This window comes from Hoplias malabaricus, chromosome 1, assembly GCF_029633855.1.
Source record: "Hoplias malabaricus isolate fHopMal1 chromosome 1, fHopMal1.hap1, whole genome shotgun sequence".
NCBI lineage: Eukaryota > Metazoa > Chordata > Actinopteri > Characiformes > Erythrinidae > Hoplias > Hoplias malabaricus.
In genome coordinates this window covers 47,133,207-47,149,325 of record NC_089800.1, presented here as the reverse complement: position 1 = coordinate 47,149,325, position 16,119 = coordinate 47,133,207, and the positions used below count along the sequence as shown (strand labels likewise).

The 16,119-nt window shown below is 37.3% G+C and overlaps 1 protein-coding gene across 2 annotated transcripts in view; it reads left to right on the top strand.

Annotated features, from left to right (window-relative positions):
• The first annotated feature begins 6,018 nt into the window (after positions 1–6,018).
• Positions 6,019–16,119, top strand: part of ksr1b (kinase suppressor of ras 1b) — a 39,674-nt gene continuing 29,573 nt past the window's right edge. For both annotated transcript variants that reach the window (XM_066664776.1, XM_066664766.1), the window contains exon 1: positions 6,019–6,460. In XM_066664776.1, the coding sequence (XP_066520873.1) occupies positions 6,293–6,460 (168 nt within the window). In that variant the 5' untranslated portion in view covers positions 6,019–6,292. The remainder of the gene's footprint in view (positions 6,461–16,119) is intronic.

Below are 16,119 nucleotides of genomic sequence, written 5' to 3'. Positions count from 1 at the left end.
TCTTGAGGACTGGAGTTCTCCATCTCTTGTTTAGACACTAGACATACTGTTCGGGCCGGTGATCTCAGAGTGATCATCTGTCTGGCCTCATGGAGCTAAATTTAACAGCCAGGTGTAACATGAACTGTTAGAGATGACAGGATTATGCAACCTCTCACTGGCAGAGAATCTGCCTTACACTGGTACACGAGAGACCACATTCAAGTCATTCAATCCATGACCATAAGTTTATATAGCACCATACACATTTCATTTCACTCTTTGAATTTGCAGTTCAACTTACTAGTCAAATAAGCAATTTAATATCTTAGTATTCCACTAAATGAAAATAGAATGTGTATTAATTTGCTAATTTAAAGAAGCAATCAGTAGTTTTTCCCACTGGAGTTAGTAACACATTTTTTGTGATTATTCATGCATTTATTAATAACACATGAAATAAAGAATCAATGCTACTGTTTGTACCCATTTATGCAGCCTTGTTTAAAATAAATTAATACAGAATCTCTTACAACTAGGCCAAAACAGTGTCTGCAGCAAAATCAATACATCTGACTTGACAATAGGTGCCATAAAACTATAAATATAAAAGCTTTTTAAATCTATCACGAAAGAAGAATGTTTTTCTTAGATATAGGTATTTATTTAGTTCCCAAGGCTATCTCATGAGTACACATATGATATCAGTAGCTCTGTATGTTTTGTAAGAACAAACAGTCTTACGCTTACATTTGTTGATATAAAACTTTCTGATATACTTGGAATAAAATGATCTGAATTAATATATTCAGCTATTAAAAAAAACACCATTAAGAACAAACAATCAGATGTCTATACCTCTTGTGATTCATAGACATTTTTGTTACTTTTGAACATGATAGATGTAAAAGCAGGCTTAGACTGGCTGTGCTTTATTTTGTCAAAAATTGTCCACACTGAATGTCTTTATAATTTCTTGGGAAATGACTGGGGTAAAATTCTGTTGACATTGCAAAATCAGTGTATTAAGAGTGTTCTCCAAATTAAGTGAATGGCATATTTTGTAACATACAATTGGACATAATGTTTCTAAACAAACCATGAATAATTCAGTTTACAGCAGGTCACAATGTGTGCAGAAGCCCTTATTTCATAAGACAAAGTAGAGTAAAATATGTAGGCTCTTTTAATTATTATAGTTATTTTACTATGTACATCTCTCATTATCAGTCTGCGTTAATTTGTATTAATTCTCCAGCTTTTATATTCAAAGTCCCTGAATAAACTGAGCCATCAAGGCCGTGTAACAGCAGTTGACGCACTTCAAGACCGTTCTGACTCGTTTGCTCCGTGAAGTGAAGCTCATCTAAAAAGGTCTCAGCCACAGTCAGAACATTCCAGAAAGTTCCGCTGTGGTCAGGTTACAACACCGCGCGGAGTTATGAAATATTTATCATCAGCGTTTTCTCTGGTGGATCCAGAGAACCTTTGACGACCTTTGACGTTTAATTTCTCCATGTAGCAGAGGTGTGTCGACGTTTACCTTATGAATAGTCCTTAATAATGTAATAGAGGCGAAAATATTGATTTAGAAGTTTAATTTTTGGTACATTTTTTGCCTCCTCTAGCTTTCTCCCCCAAGGCTCTGCATTTTTTCTTATTCATATAAAGAGAAGCAGTGAATTTCTCGGTGTTTCCTACTATTGTTCTCACTTCCCAACCCGCCATCTTGGGTCACACAGACATATCCTTTGCCTTTTAAGACGTTCTAAATGGCCCATGAGGGCTTAATAGAGCTCTGCTTGTTTTATATATTTATACAGGTGCATTTCAATACATTTGAATATCACCAAAAAGTTAATTTATTTCAGTAACTTAAATTCAAAAAGTGACACTCATATATGAATTAATTACAAACAGAGCGATCCATTTAAATCTTTATATATTTTAATGTTTATGATTATGGCTTACAGTTGCTGGAGTCAATGCTTTAAGAGCCATCACACACAGACTACAATTGTTGTATTCCGTGTATTCCGTGTATTCCTTGTATTCCTTGGCACCTGTCCACACTTCCTAAAGTTCTAATACCTGGTTTAATAACCACAGTATCACTGTGCTTGATTGGCCAACAAACTCACCTGACTTAAACCCTATAGAGAATTTATGGAGTATTGTCTAGAGGAAGATGAGAGACACCAGACACAACAATGCAGACAAGCTGAAGGCCACTATCAAAGCAACATGGGCTTCCATAACGCATCAGCAGTAGTTCATGCAAAAGGAGCCCCGACCAAGTATTGAGTGCATACACTGTACATATTTTTCAGTGGGCCAACATGTACTAAACAGATTTTTTATAGTCTTTTTCTGAGACAATGACTTTTGGGTTTTCATTGACTGTAAACCTTAATCATCAACATTTAAAGAAATAGAAATAGATTGAAATAGATGACTCTATTTGTAATGAATTTATATAATATATGATTTTCACTTTTTGAAATGATTTACTGATATAAATTAGCTTTTTTGTTAATATTCTAATATATATATATATATATATATATATATATATAACCTAATTTGCTTTATTTACAAATGTTCCACTATTTTGTGTCCTTTTCTCAGTGAGTCCCTTGTACATAATATTTAAAATTTCCATAGATCTTTGAACTATTTATCTTTCACCAATTATTCTTTGACTTTCCCTTCCTGAAGTAGACTCACTCAGATAGCATTTATTTGTGAATAATAATAATGGCGCAGCAGGTAGTTTCGCAAGTCCCGCTCTGGGTGACTGTCTGTGAGGAGTGTGGTGTGTTCTCCCTGTGTCTGCGTGGGTTTCCACCGGGTGCTCCGGTTTCCTGCCACTGTCCAAAAACACACGTTGGTAGGTGGATTAAAAAATAAAATGTTCGTATGTGTGAGTGTGTGTGTGTCGACCTGTGAAAGACTAGTGCCCTCTCCAGTGTGTGTTCCTGCATTGCACCCAGTGATTCTGGGTAGGCTCTGCTCCCAACCCGACCCTGAATTAGAAAAGCGGTTACATAATGAATGAATGAATGAATGAGTAATAATAATAATAATAAGAGCTTGAGTAGTAATAAACTCTCTTAAACCCGATGGGAGGTTTTGATGCTGTTAGTGTCCTTTCTTTTCTTCTCTCCTCATTTCCAGCAGGTGGTGCCACTTCCGCACAGAGTAATCACTCTGCTTTCACACTCTCTCAACTTGCCTCTTGCCTCAAACCGTGAAAATACTTTCGCTTATTTTGTTTCTAACACTGTATTTTCTTCTTTATCATAAATAAATAAAAGCATGCTATAAGATGACTACTACTGTTTTAGTGTGTCTTCAGACTACAGCTAGGGACTGCTACTTAATTTTACCAAACAACACTATAATGCTTTCTTTGATTTCCGAATGCAATCAAATGTTCACAGAAATGTTCAAACATCTTGTGTAAGTGTGTTGCCTCACCTGACATATGGCACTTTCATGGTCCTATGAGGTTGGCAGGGGGTTTGTTGTAAAGGTATTTTTTCCTGGAGGCTGCTGAGGAATGGATTTTTTTTAAAGTATGACATTTATAGCACTGTATCTGTGACCATTTAGGAATGAGTAAAGTTTTGTATGTAGGTTCAACTGAAGCTCCATACAAGAATTCTACCAGTATTTAGACTCTTCTTACTTGTCTACTCTCACAATTTCTAATCCTTTGGGGAACAGTAAACTCTTGGCAAGCTGTTGAGGAAAGGAGAATTCTCCCATGGGAAAGATTAACATGCTTTAGCCTGTCTCTCATGCTGGAGCTGCAGTGTCATGCCCCTATGCACCTCAACTGTTTCTACTGCAGGGTATGTAACCTCCATTTTCTGTTTCTGCTCAATTGAAAGACAAGCTTCATGGAGGTGTTCAAACGTCAAATGCTATCTTATCATATATATTCATCATCATCATCGTTTCCGCTTTTCCATTTCAGGGTTGCGGTTTTATATATATATATATATAGTGTGTGATTCTAGCAGGGTAGCAGGGATTTCCTTAGTGTCATCTGATGAATGTGTGTGTGTGTGTGTGTGTGTGTCTGCTTTTGGTCAGTTTTATATCCATGCAGACTATCACACTTTCATCCTTCATCTCAGCTGCTAACAATACTTTGACGTCAGAAGGTAATGGAAAGTATGAAAAGCTGCTCTTTTGTCTGCGGTGGTGAGCAGAAATGGGACCTTTAAACAAATACACACACACACACACACACACACACACACACAAACATGCACTCACACAGACACAAGATAATGAGAATGCTCTCTTGCAGGCTGTGCAGTAGTGTGGATGACATCATGGGAAAACTGTGAGTCAACAATATTGTGTGAGAAAGAAGAGAAGAGAGGTATTTATATGTCAAAATATCTTTTAAAGTCAGAGAGAAATAGAGATTTTATATTTTAAAGTATGACTTTTCCTTCTGAGGCTTGTGGCATGGACATTTGGAATGAAATAAAAAACATTTGACATCAGTTTGCAAGTCAGGAGCGTTGTCATGGACCAGTATGTTAAGTTTCCAACATAAATATTCACAAAATTTCAACTGACATTTTCACCGTTTACTGGCCATGCCAATGAGCTGATATAACTTTACTAAACTTTTTTTTAACACACTTTGTCCTGTTACAAGATGCATTATCATCCTGAAAAATGACTTGATCACCAAATACAATTTCTATTGATTGAATGTAAAAAGTGTCCATCATTTCAATATAAACTCAATGATGTAATGATCTCACCTATGGACAATTTTGAGTCGCCAATCCACCTACCAATGTGTGTTTTTGAAAGGTGGGAGGAAACCGGAGCACCCGGGGGAAACCCACATTGACACGGGGAGAACACGCCAAACTCCTCACAAACAATCACCCAGAGTGGGGCTTGAACTCACAACCTCAGGACCCTGGAGCTGTGTGACAGCAATACATTAATATATAATTGATTAATTAAGACTTCCTTGTTTCTGCATTCATTATACATTTAATAAGCCCTCTTCACAATATATGAGCACTTTGCACTTTTCCATAGTTACAAATCTAATCTGTGTTGCTATGAACTCCCTTTCATCTTATTCTTCAATAGTCATTTAGTCATACATTATTAATATAGCACATTACACAACCGAACATCATAACAAAGCTGTTTTACAGAGATCCGTATCCAGGCCTATTATGAGCAAGCCAAGGGCCACAGTGTCAATGTAAAAAGGGGAAGAAACCTTGAGAGGGATATAGAGACTTATAACGGGGAACCATCCTCCTCTGGTTGAACAGAACAAATAACAAAACAGCAGTAAAGATGAACTGATATTACGATATAACTGATATTATTATGAGTCATAAGTAATATAAAAGTAAAATAGCTGTGAAGACATGAGAGGAAGCAGGACAAGGGGTCAATGAATAGCCAGAACAACAAATATCCTCTAAATTTCAGGCATTATTTAAGAGGCTGATCACTGTCCACTGCAGTGCACTGACATTGACGTGGGTTTGGCAGTGTCTACTAATGAGGGACTAGAGGATGACCAGCATGAATTGCACCTGCCTGCTTTTAAGGTGGACCAACAAAGTAGGTGTGGCTAACAGTGGAATGTGAGTGGCCACTGTGTTTAAAATTTCCAGCAGCACTGCTGTGACTGATCCACTCGTACTATCGCAACAGTCCACCATCACCATCAGTGGCACTGCAGTACTGAGTATTATCCACAACCAAAAAAACCATGTGCTCTGTGATGGTCCGTTGACTATTGCATGACAGGATGAAAGGGTGCTAACAAAGTGTGCAGAGCAACAGGACTACTGTGATTGTAGAAGTACACAGTGCACCTGTCTGGTAGGAGAAGCGGATAAAATGAACAATGAATGTAGAAACAAGGAGGACATTCTAGAACCTGTGTTGAAAAACTGTTATTAACTCAGTAGAACTACATTTCCCACAATGCACAGCACCCTCTAACTACCGTCTGCTGAAGTGGAGAAAGTGAGCGAGTCGTTGAGGAGCGGAGAGACACTTCGGGATCAGATCTTCACACAAACAAGAGAACTGACCGCGCTGAGGGACTCAGTGTCCAGTTAGTGTGGAGGAGAGAGTTTTTCTGACTACAGTCCGGGTTTACAGTGATGTAGGACGCGTTTTGTACAGAGTGCTCCCCTTCAGGAAGACTCCTCACACACTCAGTTCAGCTCAGTTTAAATCGGTTAGTGAGAGAGTGTGTGTGTGTGTGTGTTCGTTATGTATTTGTGGAGACCCGTGGTATCGGATGGCTAACGGGGAGGAGGGCAGCGGCTCGGTGATGGCAGCGGCGGCTCTACAGCAGTGTCAGCTTCTCCAGAACATCATCGACATCTCCATCTGCAGTCTACAGGGTCTCCGCACCAAGTGCACAGCGTCCTGTCACCTCACACAGCACGAGATACACACACTGGAGGTAACCGCGAGTACTCTTACACTCTCTCACACTCAGGACTAATTTACCATTCAGTTACTCTCATCACATTCGTAAATATTCACCCAGGATAAGTCTTTATCTCATAAACACACACGTATCGTCTAAAATACTGATACAAGCACCTGTACACACATGGGAAATAGTCTTGAATTGTCATATAAGCAACTAAACACATCCAGGAAATACTCTAGATACTCTATATACTCTCACAAGCACTCGGGGATACTTTAAACCTATCTTAAAAACCCAGGAATACTTCATATTGTTCATAAACACCCAGGAATACTCTGTATTGCTCGTAAACAATAAGGAATACACTTGACATTTCACAATCACTCAGGGATACTCTAGATCTACTCTACCCTGATTTATATATTTATTTTATATTTGCATTTGATCAAATACATAAACTCATACAAAATGCATGTAAAGATATTTCAGTATACATGCTGGTAATTGTTTAGAGAGTTTGGCCCCACTAGTTGGGTCAGCTAGCATTAACTCCATCTATGAATTTTCCAGCAAGACAGTGATAGAAGAAACATTTTTCTTAGTTCTTTCCTGGTTGTGTGGTCAGTTGTGTGGGTATGTACACCTGCCCACCTGCTTTTGGGAGAAGTTATTTTGGTACTTCCTTCAACACATGCAAAGTACCACAAATAGCCTTTTTATAACCTGTTGACTCACAATTGGGGATAAACCTGGCTTCAGAAGATCAGCCATTATGTGAATGGTTCTTTCAGTTACCCAGATCCCATATGAGATATGTTTGATGTAGCTTATGCCAGAGCAGTTGATTTTAAGTATTTGTCAAAGACCATGCAAAATCCATTTCAGTAAAACTGGTTCTCATAATGTGCAACATGGGTTTTGTGTTTAATTTCTGTGCTTATCTCTGTCTGCATTTTCCAACAAGAGCTTCCAATGTCAACTGAGACTGTGTACAGTTTCTAATGAAGCACAGGTACATTGCAGCACCATGTAAACCCTCCCTTGGCTTGAAACTAGAGCCAGAAGGTGTGGGTCCTCGACAGTGTGTGTTCAAAGTTGACATATGTGTGCTTACAATTTCAACATTTGTTTACATATCTGCTTTCTATACAAGGAAAAGAGACCTTAGATCTGCTTGGTGCAGCAAAATCTATACCTTCAGATCTCTATCTTCCTCAGGGTTAAAGAATAAATGTTCAAGTATGGAGATAAGAATCAGTGACATATGTACTTATGGAACACTTTGTATGTGTATTCATACACTGCATGATCACTAGATTAGGAACACCTACCTTATATCTACACTCATTGTGCATTTCATCAGCTCCACTGATTATACAGGAGCAATTTGTAGTTCTACAATTACAGTGTAGTCCATATCTTGCTCTGCATATTTTCTCATCTGCATTTTACTCTGCTCTTCAATTGTCAGGACCCCCACAGGACCACCAAATAGCATGTATGATTTGAGTAATGGATCGTCCTCAGTGCTGCAGTGACACTGACATGGTGGCAGTGTGTTAGTGTGTGTTGCACTGGTGCAATTGAATGAAACTCAGCAGTTCTGCTCCAATTTATAAACACAGTGTCCACTCTGTTAGACACACCTACCTTGATCCACCTCATAGATGTAAAGTCAGAGATGTTAGCTCATTTGTTGCAGCACTGGTTGTGTTGGTCGTCCTCTAGACCATCATCAATGGACGCAGGACACTACCCACAGAATGCTGTTGGCTGGATATTTTTGTTTGGTGGACTTTTCTCACTCCAGTAGTGAAACTGACGTGTTTAAAAACCCTAGCTACCCTTCTGTGTCTTATCCACACATACCAGCACAAAACATACTAACACATCATCACACCTCAGTTTCACTACAGCACTGAGAATGATCCACCACCCATATTCATCAGGGTGGATAGGATGAGATTATCTGAGATGAATGACATTATTGTGCAAAGCAAAAATGTTTCTTCGTGAGCTTTGCTGCCTCATCATTAACAGGCCATATAAAGAATCTTGTTTATGCAGTTGTTTATGTTCTAGAAGTTGTGATGATACTCATGATATTATCAAAGAAGCATATTTCCTGTGATTTGTAGCACGTATATGCTAAAGATGCATAAAGCAAAGATATATAAAGAAAATGTATCCTTTGTATGGTTTGCATGGTGTTAATGTCCTAGGGAGAGAACTCCTCTTTGCCTTTTAATTCATGAGTGCTATTCCACCCATGCGCCCAGTGCTTTTGTCATCTTGTCATACTATTCAGACAGGACTTTCCAGTCCCTTTTAAGTGCAGAATAAGTTCTCATGACTCTTTACTGCTACTCTGTCTGAGGCCTGTGGAATCAAAAAGCTAAATCACTTCAAGTGGTTTTCTCTCACAGTTCATATTTAGAAATAATTCTGACTCAAAACTAATGACAGAGAGGCCCAGAAAAATGGTAATCATGCTAATTATCATGCATCTGTTTTTTTTCTCAGTTTCACTGGGCCTGCACACAATCAGACCATAGCTTTCTCTTTTCTGTTTTTTTTTTTTTAAATAATTCAAGCACTGAAGAAATGATTTAAATGATTGTGGTTGGTAAATTAGAATCTTAGGCTGTCTGTCTTCCATGTGCTGCTAGAAAGATTGCAAAGTGTTTGTGATGTGCTAGTGCTACTCTGTCTAAATTTAGCTGTCTTGTCTTTCCCCTGTGCACAGTTCAGCAATAGATGCTGTGTACAAAAAAAAGTGATGTGATCAGACAGTAAAAGAAAACTGAAAACTTGTAGCTAATAATAATAAAAGGATCAGACGTTCTTTGTATGAAATAAGGTTGATATTAATAGCTGTAGGTAATAATAGCAGCCTGTCACAGGCTCTAATGTGAAACTTTTGAAGAGACTAGATCATTAATTGGAGGAAAATGAAGGCTTTATTGCTCAGAATTTGCTGTAGTTTGATTAATTCTGACAGAGGTTTTCTTGGATTAGTGTTGGATTTTGGTGTAGTGGACAAGTATTAGCCTTAAGAATTGTGAAAAATAAATAGAAGCTACATAGTGCCAAATATCAGTATATTGTTATGCAATATTGGTAACAATGTGGACTCATAAAAGACCTATAATAGCAGAAAAATGCAGTCATATCCATATTTTGTTTGTTAATATTGCTCAGATACATTGGCATATTGTATATTTCAGTTGGCTTTAAATACACTATATATTGAAATTTTTAAATTGCTCTGCATTTAGACTGCTGCATTATACTCATGCACAACCAGAGACTTCATAAAACAGGATACTTTGGTAGTAAAACAGAATCAAGTCTAGAAAAGTCCTCCAGAGTTTCATAGTCAACTAACTGAGTGATCCATTTATATTAAAAGGTTTAAACTGATTTACCGACATTTAACCTACTCTGTGTTAAACAAGCCAAGTCAAAATTAGCTTGAAGCTAACATAGCATTAAAAACCTAATAAAGGTAACATGACAATATAATTTGAATAAAAGTGTTCTCATAAAATAGTAGTTTCTGCATGAGACACTATCATAGAAATACACACACATTGTAATGCCACTGTGTATTTCTTCATTTGCCATACATTTATTTAATTTGTTGGTACATTAAATGTGTCAAGTCAATTATCTTAATTAAAAACTGTTTAAAATAATACATTTTTTTTACCTGAAAGCCCCACTACATTGTCATCAGGAACAACTTAGGAACGTTTATGTTTGAAGAGTTTAATGTCTAACTTACTGTATAAACGAACAAAGCACGCGGATATTTGCTGTCTGTCACAGTATGATGATATCAGGGAGTTGACATCATGAAGATGATACAGGCCTGGGTAGCAGCAGTTGTTTCACAGCCATGTGTTGCATAATAACGAACAGGTGGTGAGCTTCTCCCTTGTTGTTGACTGTCACTGGAAATCTATCAGGATCAAACAAGTTTATAACCTCACAAATCTTGTTTAAAATTGAGACAAGCTACATTTAAAGTCTCATATCAAGATTTTAGTTTTGATTTTTTTCCAATGCCATTTTTGTGTCTTCAGCTGAATTGTATTCGCTCATGTTTTAGTTCATTCCCATTGCTGGTGTGATGAGTGATCTTGAATGACTCAGTTGGGACATGACTGTGGTTTATTTCAAGTGTGTGTCATCTACTTTAAGTTGGCATAGCAATGTAGGTCAGCTTTCAACATGTTATTTCTCATGACTTGTTTGGTAGCTTCTCCACAAACCATTTTACCATTATAGTAAAGTCTAATAGTTTTTTCCCCTTCTGTAGTGTACAGATCTGCTCAATAACCTTTTACCTTATGTATGTAGCCATAATTCCTTTAATGAATTACAAGGTATGACTCTCAGCTTCTAGCACTGGACCCCAAATGTTCATGTCATTAGAGTTAGATATAAAAATCTTGCTGATTTATTTGTTAGTTTGTTTGATGTCTAGACCCATGTAATGGTCTGCTGAGTAAACACTCATATCTATCCAAGGACTTGGTTAAAGAGTACATTTGAAAATCATGTCAGGAAATCTTTAAAGGGGATTAATGATGATGAGCTGTTTTTGATAACTAAATTTTGAAATTTCTTGTGAACAGATATAAAGGCTGTGAAGTAGGAAGTTCAGGATTGGGTCAGAGTCTTGTCATTTCTTTTGTAAACTAGTATGACAGATTATTGGCAATGTTGGAGTATAAAGTTAGCTGTATAGTTTTGGTGTATGAACAGTTACATTCCGGGCCAAACAAAACAAAATGTTGAATTATTATGTCATATTGCTAATCTCTTTATCTTACGGTCTGTAACACTCTCTCTCTCTCTCTATATATATATATATATATAGGTACACTAGCCGGGTCTGCAACAATCTTGCTTACCTGTGTTCTTTTGTTTGCTGTCTAGTTTGTAAGCTATAACTATGCTGTTCTAATAAATATCTTAAGTGTATCGTTCTGTTTGCTGAGAACCTTGTGGCAGGCCTGACTTCTGAAAGCCAGGATATAAAGACAGAGAGCAGAATAATGTTGTATGATCAGGAGGGTCAGACACTGGGGAGAACACAACATGGAGAAACTCCTCCTGGATGCCAGGTTAACAATGACAAAATACAGCTTTTTAGTCATATATATTATACTGGAAATTATTTTTTAGTAGTATCTTTTAATACTACTTGTCAGTTTGCTAAGTGCACATAATAGTTAAGTGGGTGTCCCATTGAATAATAGAAAATGTTCTGTTTTATCTGGCCAATGACTGATATAAGGGTCCGTTGATTTACTTGTAAATCCTGTTTACCACATCTCAAAATTAGATGGCAAAAATTCCTCTTCTCTCTGCCTGTAACTACTTCCCAGGCTTCTTCTTGGCTACATGATATGCAGGTCTAAAATGTTTTTAAGGCTGTGAAGAACAAGCTTGTATTCTAGAGGGCTATGGCTAGTGTAATTGCCTTTAAAATACAGGAAGAACCAGTTACGATTATAAACACTTGAAAGCACTTATGTGTGACTTGCTTTAACAATACAGTGCTATGCAAAGCCATAGTCTATAAATATCTCCCAGTGTGAGAGAGCTTAAATATGGTGATGTGTCCCTTTTAATATTACAAGTTGAGTGTGAAAGAATGAAAACCCTTGTTCAGTGGAGTGCTTAAATGTAGAAGTTTTCATCATATATTTAAATTCCGTTTATGGAAGGAAACTTAATACAGACTCTGAAGGCCAATCAGGTACAGGAGAGCATAGGCCTCTAGACCAACTGTTTGTTTGTATCAGGAAATCCCCATGTGGTTTTTCTGCAACTCTTTCTCTCCCCTTTCGTTTCTCTTTCTTTCCTCCACTCGTCTCTTCATTGCCTTTGTAGCTTTCTTTGTCTGCTCTTTTCCCCAGATCTTTTTCTAGGGGAGAAATATGTCCTATATTCTGTAGAAGATGACTTAGATAAATCACATCTGCCTGTATTTTAAAGAAGACCTTCTGCAGTTGTAATGCTTAATTCAAGAAGTTTCAAACTCAATCTAAATGATAGAACCATTCTATATTTAGAAGGCCATGTTTATTCATTTGAACTTAAAAAGATTAAATCAGGGAAAGAATGTATACGTGATGTAAGCAAATGGGGAGTTTGGTATGAGAATGTTTGCAGTTTATTGTTAAATGTTGAAGTTTTATAAATAATTCATGGTAAAAGGCAATAGATTGTAAAAAGTGTAATTTTTCTACATTGTGCTGATCATGATGACCATCAGTCATATTTGCTCAATTTAAACCATTTACATTTTTCCGTTTAATAAAAATGATCAGGTTATTTTGTTACAGCTACATGAGTTTACCTTTATTAAAAGCACAGCATTATTTTTGAATGGGAACACCATTCCAGTATGAAGAGTTTTGTGAAGTTTAAGGAGGTCGTACTGACTAAATCAATAGCTGCTCCCTCTACACAACTCTGGCTGCCCAAAATTAATGAGTGCCCTATTCACTATATAATTCACTACATAGTAAGCAATGTAGGGAATAGAGTAGGGAGCCATTTGGAACACGCCCCATCTTGTATATGACAAAAAGCACGTTGAGGCGAGCCCTGCTTGAACCCACTGAGACTCTACTGAAGGCTGTGCAGCTCAAAAAAGCCTTAAAATTTATGAGAGGAGTCTGGGGCAATTTTCCATCATATTGTAATTGCCCAAAAGACATGGGACTGTACAGATACTTAGATCTTGGTTAATACAGAGACATGGGTTTTTACTGTAGTAGAATGAAAGGAAAAAAAATAACCATAACCCTCCTTTTCCCTTTTGGTGGTGCATTGCCCCATGGCCCTAAGGAACAAATCGCCCCTGATGCGTTTTTGTTTGACAAGAAACTTGTGTGAAATGTCTAAACTAATCCAGTGCATTCTGAAGTCTGATCCATGAGTGGTAGTTAACATGACTAAAAAAACTTATCCAAAAACTCCAATCAAATATGTATTGTGTCAACTGTTCAGACAGCACATTATCTATATGCCAAAAAATTACATCTTGCAAAGGAAAACTGCATTTTGTTAAAGCAGTCTATACTTTAGCTTTAGAGAATCTGAGATACCCTAAAGCGGATGTGTACAATTGAGGGGAAACTCTGTTCTCTCTGGTTTGTTTATGTTCAGAAGCTCTGTGTCTTTAAGATGGAACGGTATGTTTGAGGGGAAAAAACGACTGTTGTTCATACATAGCTGAAGTTTAACTTGTATGTAAGTTTTTATTCATTCTTTGAATTACCACAGAAACTCATTTGTTATTCGTGTTGTGTAGTTTCGTAGCACTTTCTGTAATGTAGTAAGAGCAAGCAAACGGACTTTAGAGCTAGCAGATCATGAATCATGAATCGCAAGAATATTGTCTTTGAAGTATTTATAGTTGTTTCACAGAGTATATTTTATGCATTTCGTATATGTATGACAACTCTGCTTTAAACATTGTTCCCCATTTGTTTTGAAGTACTGAAGAATATTAGCTAACTAATATTCTGTGCTAAGGGTCACAGCCCCATTTATTTGAAATCTTTTTAATCAGGTATGTTCTTAATAACAGATTTAAATCAAAGCATAATTTATAAATGTCTCTGGTTTCCATACATGTCTTCTTGGATACACAGTATTATAGGAGTAGTTTGCTTGTTATCTGGAGCAGCATGTAGCTCTATCTCAGTCTGACATGTAGTAACTTGAGCTACCATTGTCTACAATTACACTCATCAGCTATTACAACTATGACGTTACTCCCATGTGTTGAAATCCTTCAGTGCACCAGATCAGAAACACTGACTCTGAAGTGGACAGATTGTTATTAAATTGTCTTTGAAAAGGGGCTTTCTTTTAGACATTTTTTGGTGCCGTCTATTTAGTAAAACATCATCTACTAACTCGGTAAAGATTTGGAGTTACACTACACAGCCCGGGAGCCAGTAGTGCTTTAATGACCGTGTGCTGTATATGTTTACGCCAGGAGCACACTCCATTCTGAATGATCTCACCAGCGATCAGTAGAGGCCATTATGATTAGGTGAATGCCAGCACTTGCCATGCTCTATTTGCACAGATAGACTGTGTATCTGCAGTAACATATACTGTCCGGAGTGTGCTTCATAGCCTTGTGTCTAAACCTCTTGACTGATTCAGCAGACGGCTCCTTTTGTGCTATTGTTACTGGAGGCTGGTTGCATTTCTTTATCCTGGAGAAGCTCAAACAGTTTATTGTCAAACAAGCTTTTATGTTAAGCAGGTGCATATGAATGCACCAACGTCCCACTGCCCCTTGAGAGATGTAATGGAGAAGGCAGATGAAGTGGGAGATAGTCACTGAATACAGCAGTGGCCCAGCACAATGTGCCAGGCCGTGTCTGGTGCAAACTTACACCCTGCTTGTTTGAGGTGCACTCATGGAAGAGCAGTGCATTAAATCAACCTGTGGGTATTCTCACACGCAACCAGTACTCCTCTGCCTACTGTCCCAGAGCTGCTAAAATTTTAATGCTTCTTCCCTTTGCTCCACTGAGTGCTATACATAGTGCCCTGGAGAAGGTCTGCTGAAAGCAGGTTAGTCAGAGTTTGGTAAAAAACATTTGTAATAAGTTATAAATTAAAGGGCTTATATCCTTTGTATGGAAATGAGACTTAATACCCTGTATACACTGACATACACTTATTGTCCAGTCAAGACAAAGTGCATCTACACTTGACATTTGCAGCTTCTGCATCAAAATAATGATTGGATCTCATTTTTCTGTGCAGTATTCAAATGAATCAGTTTTCTTAACTGCAATTACAGATAGATCTGGATACAGGACCCATGTTAATGCCATGTGTAAACAGGGCCTTAAGGTATATTTTTTTAAATATGTGTTTTATATATTGTTTTGGACCAGTGGCGAACAGAATCCATCATTGCTTTTTAGTTCCAGTTTGATTAGTGTTCACACTGATATATTTGACTTCATAGCAATAGATGTAAACATATCATTAAAAGCTTGAGTAAGTGACTGTGTAGAAAATTTGTGTAAGCTACTTTTAGAATTAAATCCAACCTAAAATTTCCCAAATTGTCCATTCAGCCCTTGTTCCAAAGCCAGTCCACTACAACAGAGGAACACCATGGCTTGTCCAAATAAAATGATTGGACAGAGTTTTTACAGTCTTTTGGCCTATATAGAGAAGGAATTCTTAAAATTCTTTTGTCAGTACTTCTTACATCTTTGGATGTAAGAAGTATTTTTTAATACGTATAGCAACTTGGTTTTAACCTAGTTATAACCTACTCCTGCTTCACGTGAAAAGTCAGTGTTTATTGGAGAACTCTTTTTATGATTGTTTTTTTTCTGATTTTTATTACCATGGTTTTGCCATGACACGATATTAAATAATATTATTGATCTCTGTATATCATTTGGTTTTCATAATGGCTTCCAAAGTGTCTCTCTCTTGTTTTAAAAATGAAACCCAATGTACCCTTTCACCCATTGAAATCTCACAGAGAGATGATAAAACACATCGTGCCAAACAGTGTCTCAAATTCAGCTGTTTGCCTGTACCAAAGAAAGTCTGCAGACAGGAAATGACAGTTTATCCCATGTTTGATCTGCTTATTGATCATACTTCAACCGATC